Source organism: Crocuta crocuta, unplaced genomic scaffold (assembly GCF_008692635.1).
Source record: "Crocuta crocuta isolate KB4526 unplaced genomic scaffold, BGI_CrCroc_1.0 scaffold55, whole genome shotgun sequence".
Classification (NCBI taxonomy): Eukaryota; Metazoa; Chordata; class Mammalia; order Carnivora; family Hyaenidae; genus Crocuta; species Crocuta crocuta.
Window position 1 is genome coordinate 2359244 of NW_027530512.1, and position 9817 is coordinate 2369060.

General features: G+C 45.6%; 1 protein-coding gene across 1 annotated transcript; it reads right to left on the reverse strand.

Moving 5' to 3' along the window:
- Positions 1-374: 374 nt before the first annotated feature.
- On the reverse strand, positions 375-9606 carry RDH12 (retinol dehydrogenase 12). Its single transcript, XM_077767230.1, has 7 exons — positions 9429-9606; positions 7427-7545; positions 6770-6925; positions 6016-6120; positions 5004-5213; positions 3086-3275; positions 375-1246 (listed from the first exon to the last, which is right to left on the reverse strand). The coding sequence occupies exons 1-7, from the start codon at positions 9494-9496 to the stop codon at positions 1144-1146; spliced, it is 951 nt and encodes a 316-aa protein (XP_077623356.1). The 5' UTR covers positions 9497-9606; the 3' UTR covers positions 375-1143.
- Positions 9607-9817: the final 211 nt, after the last annotated feature.

Sequence of the window (9817 nt, forward strand, 5' to 3'; positions counted from 1 at the left end):
TTCGGTGATAAAATGGGAGAGCTGGAAGAAACTGGAGAAGATACCCAACTGAACCATCTTATTTTGCACCCAGATGTGATATTATAAAAAGATTATGGTTGGTTGGGTGAGATACTACACACTAAACTAGAAGGCTAGCTTCTCCACTTTTCCATTTCTCCCTTGCTACCCTGACAAAATGAATAAGGCAATAAGATGAATGCACAGTCTTTATTTTCTCTACAAATTTAGGTAAGGGGAACTTTGTAGAAGGAAACTACATGGTTGAAAATGAGAAGGCCCAAACTTACTCAATATTATATGTCAATTACATCTCAATAAAGCTAACAAAAAAAATTTTTTTTAATATTTTTTTATTTATTTCTAGAAGAGAGAGAGACAGCGTGAGCAGGGGAGGGTCAGAGAGAGAGGGAGACACAGACTCAGAAACAGGCTCCAGGCTTCGAGCTGGCAGTCAGCACAGAGCCCGACGTGGGGCTCGAACCCACGAACCGCGAGATCATGACCCAAGCGAAAGTCGGACGCTTAACCGACTAAGCCACCCAGGCGCCCCCCAAAAAATTTTTTTAACTTCTTAAAAAGAACCAGAAAGAGAAAATGGGAAGGTCCAGCTTTATGCAGTGGCTCCAGGATGATCAGAGAAAGAAACCAAATTTGGCCAAGGATGAGCCATGATTGTCCTGAGTTGGTCCAGACTCCAGAGTTATGATGAGTATCTCAAAGAGGAAAGAGATCAGTCCAGAGCTTGGGTCTATAGTCCCTGGAAATACAATATGTAACGCTGACGTTCCTGTCACCTCAGCAGAGCATAACTGGCATTTCTGGTATTGGCGAGGAAACTGACCTAATTTTCCAGGCTCTTCCGCCATCCTTGTGCCCAGCCTGGCATCTGTGCAGCCCTCCTGGCTGGAGAGGACAGCTGACTCTACAAGTCTTGGGGAGGAATGTTCTATAAGTGTGAACCTCTTGTGCCATGAACCAGTCTCACAAGAGAGTTGGGCGTGCAAAGTTTTCCAGAAGAAACAGAAGACTTGGAGCAGGGCAGGGTCCTCAACAGCCGCCAACCAGGAAGACAATCCTTCAGAGCTGGCCTTTTCCTTGGTCCCTCTTCAGTATGGTGTGGACTAGGCTCTTGCATCAGCCCTACTCCCACTGGATTCCTAGGAGCTCACAGCTGACATTCCACAAGCGCTCAGCTGTTTTGTTATCTCGGCCCCTTGCGGACACCCAGTTCCTCTTGCAGTCACTGGAGGGCAGAGAAACAGCATGAACATCCAGGAATGGAACCTGACAGTCTGGACAAGTTTTTGACCTCTTTATCAGAATATATTTCTTTTTGCTTAAAAAAATTTTTTTTATTTTATTTTAGAGAAGGACAGAGAGAACAAGCAAGGTAGAGAGGCAGAGGGAGAGAGAGAGAATCCTCGGCAAGATTCCATGCTGAGTGCAGAGCCTGAGTAGAGCTTGATCCCATGACTCTGGGATCATGACCTGAGCCAAAATCAAGAGTTGGATGTTCGACCGACTGAGCCACCCAGGCGCCCCCAGAATATATTTCTAAATGTATGAAATGTATTGGGTGAAAAGGGACGAATTGTATTGAAATGCGGTTTTAAAATATTTTAAAAACAGCTTCGTGGTAGGGTGATCCACAGGCTCCCTTGCTAATATGCTCTGTAACAAGAGTTAGTTCTGGGGCCGACAGCCACCCCCTTGTAAAGTGGTGCCAGCAGAAGTGACACCGTGAGACACCTGCAACAACTGCCAGGGGGTGTGAAAACACTTCATTTCATTGGTGACAAAGTCACAGGTATCCCTGCTACTCCTGCAGGTGAGGGCCTACACTGGTTATCAAAGTGAAATGTCAAATTTCAGATGGAGGTTAGTGAAAATGAAGATGCAATTATCTTTCTGTCCGAGTTCACAGATCCCTTGAATTCTTCCCATGGACCCACTGTGACCCATGAACTCCAGACTCAGCACCCTTTTCTTTGGAGGGAGCAGGGAACTGGGGGCTAGACGGATCAGGGGGTGGGGGCAGAACCCAGTGTTCATGGTGTTTTTCTTTAAATAGTATTTTGTTTTTGGGGTGCCTGAGTGGCTCAGTCAGTTGAGCATCGAACTCCTGATTTCGGCTCAGGTTATGATCCAGGACTAGTGAGTTCCAGCGCTTTGTCAGGCACTATTAGTACAGAACCTGCTTGAGATTCCCTCTCTCCCTCTTTCTGTGCCCCTTCCCCTGCCTGTACTGTCTCTCTCTCTAAATAAATTAATTAATTAAAAAAAAAAGATTTTCTTTCTCTGTCTCCCTCTGACCCTCTCCCTCACTCATGTGCATGCTCACTCGCTCTCAAATAAAAAAGAGTACCAAACACTTTCAAGAGCTTAAACAACATTAGCTAAAACTATTTCCCCACTCCTCTATTGTTGGGCCCTGAGATTATTACCAGTGCTTCATTTGATAAATGGTACACCAATCAACAACTTTCAACAAATGGGACAGAATAGCAGACTGGGATGGTTCAAACCATGGAATGGGAAGGAGGTTGAATCTTGGGCTTCTTTTTATTCCCAACTTCTGATTTCCCATAAAGTTCATGGCAAGATTCAACAAGGAAATGTCTATTTTTGTATTCCAACAGATAGTACCAATCTTGGCAGCATTGGGAGACAGAGTTCGCAGTGGGGTGAGCTGACCTTGCCCCAGCACTTTGTGCTAAGTGGTATTAAACAGTTTATGAAAGAAGTCAGCCAAAAGCTTCAAGGAGAAGAAAAAAGGATCCAGAGGAAGCACTGGATTGTTCTTTCCAAGGCATAACCAACAGGAGCAGTCTGACAGCCCTCAGAAAGCTACAAAACCTACTGAAAATGTGGTACACAGGTATAAAACAGAACCATAAAGGCAGCTCTTGCCAAGTTTCTAATGTAAGCTCCCTTAGAAAAGTAATAGCATTTGGTGTGCAGGCCCAACCCAAACCTGGATTTCATCATCACACACAAACTTGGCCACTGGGGCCGGGTGCAGAGCCTAGGGAGCCCTGTGCCTCACCACATATAAATGTAGTGGAGAAAACCCTGCACACACCTGAAGTACTTGCCACTCAGCGGCTCCAGGCCCTCAGCCAGGGCGCAGTGCAGGCTGGTCTGCGCCCCCTCCCATGCCGACTTGACGAAGGGGGAGAAGATCCGCCAGAGCAGGCACAGCAGAAAGGAGTGCCGGACCAGCTCAGAGCTGACCACACCTGGATGCACAGCGTAGGTGGTAACCCCTGTGCCTAGGGCAAAGAAAGCAGTTAGTCCAGGGACACATCCGAGCCCGAAGAAACAGATCATCTCCTGTAGCAAAATGCACAAATGAGAAGGGACTCAGAGAATGAAACCCCAGGTTCAGAAGGTACCCCTCCTAGCCAGGTAGAATATGATAGTACTTAATTGATCTCTTCCAGAAAGATCTATAGCCTTCTCAGCCTTCTATGTTCCACAAGGAGTGCTTGATTGAAGGTCCTGCCATTTGAATGCCACTTTTACTCTGTGGCTTAAGTATTAATAGTAGAAACAACCACATGTAGTAGTAGGAAGAGTAGTAGGAGTAGGAGTATCAGTTACTGATAGTAGTATCTTTGAAATTTCTATAGAAGGAGCGTAGGGGAAGCAACTTGTTGGAAGGTAGGGGGCTAGAACCTTGTTTTGAGCTGTAATTGCTGAGCAAGTTTTATGGGGGATAGTTTAGGGGTATTGGTAGAGATAATGGAGGTTAACATGACCCCAAGATACCACTGGTGCTCTACTAATTTTAGTACTTATTATGTGCAAAGGCTGTGCTATCTGGTTTACATGTATTATCTCATGTAATTCACGAGTCTTGTAAGGTGCCCATTTACAGCTGATGAAACAGCTCTCATCACGAGGAAGTTAAGTAAATTGCCCAAGGTCATACCTAGCAGGTTGCAGGGCCAAGGTCTGAACTCTGACAAGGAATAAAGAGCATAGACTCTAGAGCTAGACTGTCTAAATTTGAATCCTGGCTCGGCTAGGAAACTTGCTTGGCCAAGTTTCTTAATATGTCTGTGTAAGATATATCTATCTCTTCATTTGTGGAGTGGGGGGAAATAATAGCACCTACCTCATAGGAATGTTGTATTAACTGAGTTTAGACATGTATAATATATGGCACACACAAAAAACTCTCAATTTTTATTCTCAGTATTATTATTTCTTCTAATAAGTACCCTATTCTTCTATCTTCTGCATCCTGATAGTAAATACCATTGTTCCCAAACTCTGGCTTATTCTCTGTGGCAAATAGTCCCCCAGGTTTGCAGATGTCAAAGCCAGCAGCTCAACAATAACTTCAGGGGAGCACAGAATCATAGAATTAAGAGAAGCCTTGCCTCATTTTACAGCTGAGGGAATGAAGTCAGGGGAAGTTAAAGGGACATGTCCATATACACAGGTGGCTCATATATGGTAGACCAAGAGCTCAGACCCAGGGAGCTGAAATCCAGTCTGGTCCCTCTGACTCTAGGCAGAGGAAGCCCTGTAGCTTAGCTCACCATGTGAACCTCAGCAAATAGCACAGACAGAAGGAAGCACCCTGGATTTAAAGCTGAGTTCCCATACTCCAGTCCTGACTCCTTTACTTGCCATGTAACCTTGAACTAGCCACTTCTTCTAACCTCAGTTTGGGTCCACAAAATAGTAATAAGAGTACCTGCCTATTACAAGAGGTTGCTGTGAAAAGTCAAATACGATGGTAGATAGGAGAAAAGATGTGACAGAAATGAAAGGTAATTTTATAGATTCCTAACCCCTGTTAAATTTTAAGTTTCCCAAGAGCAAGAATTGGTTTTAGTCTGTTTATAACCTTATTCTCCTTAGTGCATAAAGCTACCATTGAAATGTGCATGTTTGATATCTTGACTTCACAAGTTTCTGTGAACCTCTAATCTAAACGGAAGACCTTGCTTTTGCTATCTTAACCCTGACTCTTTCTCCAGACTTACCTTGGAGCCTCCTGGCCAGCTCCCGAGTAAAAAGCACATTGGCCAGCTTGCTGTGGCAATAAGCAAAACCCCGGCTGTAGCGCTTCTCACCCTGGAGGTCATGGAAGCGAATCTTGCCAACATGGTGGAGCACCGATGACAGATTCACCACCCGTGAAGGAGTGGACTCCTTTAGCCGCTCCAAGAGCAAATGGGTAAGAAGAAAGTGGCCTGTGAGGGGATGCAGCGGGGGGAGATTGAAGAGTGGGGTGGGAGCTAGTGATAGGACTTCACCATTAGCTCACTGTCTTCTGGGTGTGAACAAATTTAGATGCTGTGATAACTCAGTGCAAATGAACAGTCAGTCTGAGTTAGTGGATTCCTCAAGGCAAGGGCCAGAGCTAGACTATAGATTAGGAAATATAGACTTAATCTGTATTTATTTATACCTCTGCCCTCCCCCAGTCAGAAGAAATGCCACCTGCTGGCTTCCTACCACCCTTTGGCCATGATCACACAACTGAGGGCCCAAATACATTTATGTACAGAAGGAAGGATCGAATCGTCAGATAAAAATAATTTGCCTAGGACCAGAGAACATGTTCCATTAACTCCTCACTAGAGCCATGAACCCTGAATCCCAGCCTCATTCATACCTCAGATCCTCAAGATCTGCCTCCTTCACAGCCCAATCCTTGACTTGCTTGGTCCTCAGTTATAGATGTGGCCCCCTCCAGCCAAACACAGATTCCTGCACTCCCCACCCCATGCGTGGTCCTGCCTGGCAAGCCTTACACTACCACGGGCCCATCTGAGAATGAAATTCTTCTACCTGGTATCTCCAAGTTTTCGGGCTGCTTAATGGTATAGGTAGGAGGATCTCACTTTTTTGTACTGATCAGGAGAAGGATAGTAAACAACCTCCCCACACTTATGAAGCTCACTAGAGATTCTCAGCACTGGTACAGGGTCATCTGCCTACAGAAAACAAGATGGGGTTTTTCTTGCTTTTCAGTCACTCAAAAATACTTACCTAGGTGGTTGACTCCCAGGTGTGTTTCAAAGCCATCTGCTGTCTTAGAATATTGACACATCATCACCCCTGCATTGTTGATCAGAATATGGAGGTGCTTTTCCTCTATAAAGCATAACCACAGAGTTAGCAAGGAGCCCACTAGCTGCCTGTTATAATCCTGAGTATTTACTCATTGCCCTTCCACCTATCTCAGTGATAATTCAACAACCACGGTCATTGGGTTTCTAAATTTAGTTACCGATATCTTCCTGGATGTTCATTCAATCATCCATTTAGCAAATGTATACTGAGTACTGACTCTGGGCCAGGCCTACTCAGCTATGCACTGGACATCCAGCCATAAAATAAGACAGATATAGTCCCTGTCCTGCATGGATTTCATAGTCCTTGGTAAAGGCTAGTCATTCTCCAAGATACAAAAGAATTTTGGCAGCAGCACAACGTCATTTAGTGCCTGTGGCACAGAAGGTTGATTCTCAGGATGAGAAAAGAGAGTATCATCAGGGCCACACCTTGATGCCAAGGTGCAAGCCCAGACAGAGATCCCAACATCCCCACGGCTGAGGGAAAAGATGATAAGGATCTTGCCCAGCTTGTCCACCACCAATTCCTTGCCCTGCTGGTTCATGTGGCAGAACCTGTCCAGTGGGATCAATGGTGGTTCTAACGTAAGGGTCACAGATGGTACAGGGTGGAGCAATCAGTCCCACGCCCAGCTTTCTGCCTTTCTGTCTACTCACAGGGGCCTTACCTGCCAGAAAGCCCTCAGCAAAGGCTCGGATAGATTTGGTATCAGATAGGTCCAGTTTCCGTACCAGCACCTGGGAGTTCTTTGTATCAGCTCGGATTTCACTGGCTGCAGACTCTCCCTTCAGTACATCTCGGCAGGCAATATATACTCGGGCTCCTGGGGCCAAAACAAAGACAGGGCAATGTGTTCAGACCCTAGACTGAAAAGGAGGATATGAGCTTGAGACTGGTGGACAGAACATTCTCCCAACCATCCCTAAACAGTGAGTGGCTATATTGCCACCTCAGGATTCTCACAAGTAGAACTACTCAGACCCTTTGTTGTCAGATTAACCCTAGGCTGGGAACCCTGGTTTTTACACACTGGTATTTCATGTTGCTTGGTCTGTCCTTTTAGAATAACTGATTTGACCAATATATAAAAAGACATCATTATTTCCCTTTATGTAATAGGGAAGGAGAAGGGAGGAAGGTTTTTTTTTAAGGGTACAGAGTAAGTTTGTATCAGAGCTGGACTTGAATCCCAGGTTCCTTGAATTTCTGACCAGAACCTCCAAGCCCAGGAGGAAGGACAAGGAAATGTGGAAAGAATGCCCAGTGAGAAAGGCAGGAGGCACTGTAGGCACTGTCCTATGAACACAGAAGGGAAAGGACTTGCCTCTGCGAGCGAGTTCTCTGGCCGTCTCCTTGCCGATGCCTGTGTTGGCGCCGGTGATCACCACTACCTTCCCAGGAAGTTGCACGTTGGATCTACAAACCCCACCAGCAAAGAATTTCCTATAGGCAAGGGAAACAAAGCATTCATGCATGTTATCCTCCCCAATTCCAGATGGAGATCAACATAAAATCCATCCAGTCTCAAAGAGAAATTTCTTTAAGTTGTTAGGAAACCCAAAAAAGTGAATCTCCAAGGAGACAGTTTTCCCACTGGGTATCCTGCTCATTGGCTCTGGTTGGAAGGTCATGTGCCCAGAGACTACAAATGATAATTTGGATGGAGTGAATAAGTACTTTTTAAAAATATTTTGTTTCTGAGAGAGAGAGAGACATAGCATGAGCAGGGGAGGGTCAGAGAGAGACACACACACAGAATCTAAAGCAGGCTCCAGGCTCTGAGCTAGCTGTCAGCACAGACCCTGATGTGGGGCTCAAATCCACGAGCCGTGAGATCATGACCTGACCCGAAGTTGGATGATTAACAACTGAGCCCCCCAGACGCCCCTGGATGGAGTGAATAAGTACTCTTGAGCCAGGGCCAATGGAGACCTTCCTTGTTAGATAACACAGTACCTAGCTTTTATCTCTAGAGGTTCCCAGAGGTCAGCTTCCTCCTCTAGCCTGCATTCAAAACATGTATGTAATGAGCATTAGCAGAATCAATGGTTCCTGAGCCCTAGATCTTCAATAAGCATCAACAGTAAGTAGTTGATTAACAGCACTTCAAGGGTACCCATATACACATATGGCTCTTGGGCTGCCTTCCAGTTTTAGAGAGCTGATATCTTCAGAGGCTTTCAGCCATCCTACTAGAAATTGCATTCTAGCCATCAGCACACAGACAGAAACCTCTCTTATTCAGACATCTGTGCAAAGAGCATCCTTTCACATAAAGTTGACCTGACTAGTTCCAAAAAGAGGGTGAGAAAAGGGCAGAGCTAACATTTCCTAAGCATCATCTGACTGTCAGGCACTAGGCTAGACACTTTCAATAGAGAACTTATCTTAATCCTCTCACACTGTTAGTATTCCCATTTTACAGTGAAGACTGGAGGTCAGAGAAGTTCAAGTCACTTGCTAACAGTGGCAAAATTGGAACTTAAACCTGGTTTCTATGCCAGGATGTAGAGCAACACTCTGCTCTTTATATGTCCACTTACCTTTTTTATTGTCAGCATTTTTTAATGTTTATTTATCTTAGAGAGAGAGAGGGAGGGAGGGAGAGTGCCAGTGGGGGAGGGGCAGAGAGAGAGGGAGACACAGAATCTGAAGCAGGCTCCAGGCTCTGAGCTGCCAGCCACAGAGCCCAATGCAGGGCTTGAACCCACAAACTGTGAGATCATGACCTGAGCTGAAGTCGGACGCTTAGCTAACTGAGCCACCCAGGCACCCTTATTGTCAGCAATTTTTAAAATTTTCACTCAGAACGCACATTTCTCTGACACCACCAGAAATTCCACAGCAGAAGAGCCATCCCAAATCATTAGTTGAGGGTAGTCTCAAAGGTAAGAGAGTTTGTTTCCTTTGCAAAATTCCTCGTACTTAACAATGAATCCCTCAGCAATGACCTCCTATGGTAACCGAGCAAGGCAACCTTGAGAAGGAGCAGTGAAGAAAGGACATAGGGACCTTTAGAGAAACCCAAGGGAGTAAAGTGATAGAGCAAGCACTCCTACCTTGATTGTCTTTCATAAAGTCAGCTGTCCACTAGCATCAGAATTCAAACCAGCCCCTTCTCTCCCAGCCCCAGATGCTTCCTTCTCAGTTTCCACCAGGGTATTCATAACTACCTCCTTCCTGCTTTCTCTCCCCTAACTTTCTCTCCCTCAGCCTCTATCCCTTTCTCTTCTTTCAGCAGCTGAGAAGTTATCTACTTACAAGCTCCGTGGCTCCCAACCCAGGGCTTTGCAAAATATTCCATGAGTTACTGAATTAAGACAAACCTGATGGATGGAGCTATCACATACAGGAAAGAAAGGAAGGAGGTGAGCAGTCCCAAGATAACCAGCATCTTTTCAACTTCTTTAGTTGCTGCTGCTTTAGCAAAAGCACCTTAGACTCCAGGTCTGGCTCAAGCTCCTGGTCTAACTCCAACTCCTGGCTGCTTCGCGCTGCCTCTCCCTCCTCTAGTTCCTCTTACTACTGAGCGCTCGGCAGCAGCAAGGCTCTATCTGAGCTTAGCCCAGAATCCTATTTAAATCCGAGCTGTCAGAGCACAGCCTGCTGGGAGATGTAGTTCTCAGGGAAGAAGATGGAGGAAAGAGCAGTACTTCAAACTTCCTGGTAAAGGGAATGGGGGAAAATTAGAGCAACTACCAGCTAATTCCCCACC

Bases quoted from the DNA above. Each gene is read 5' to 3' on its own strand.
- RDH12 (XM_077767230.1), bottom strand. From the start codon at position 9,496: ATGCTGGTTATCTTGGGACTGCTCACCTCCTTCCTTTCTTTCCTGTAT. The intron at 7,546-9,428 runs GTTTGTCTTAAT...CCTTGCCTATAG, and splicing joins GTGATAGCTCCATCCATCAG to GAAATTCTTTGCTGGTGGGG. The intron at 6,926-7,426 runs GCAAGTCCTTTC...TTTTGGCCCCAG, and splicing joins CAGAGAACTCGCTCGCAGAG to GAGCCCGAGTATATATTGCC.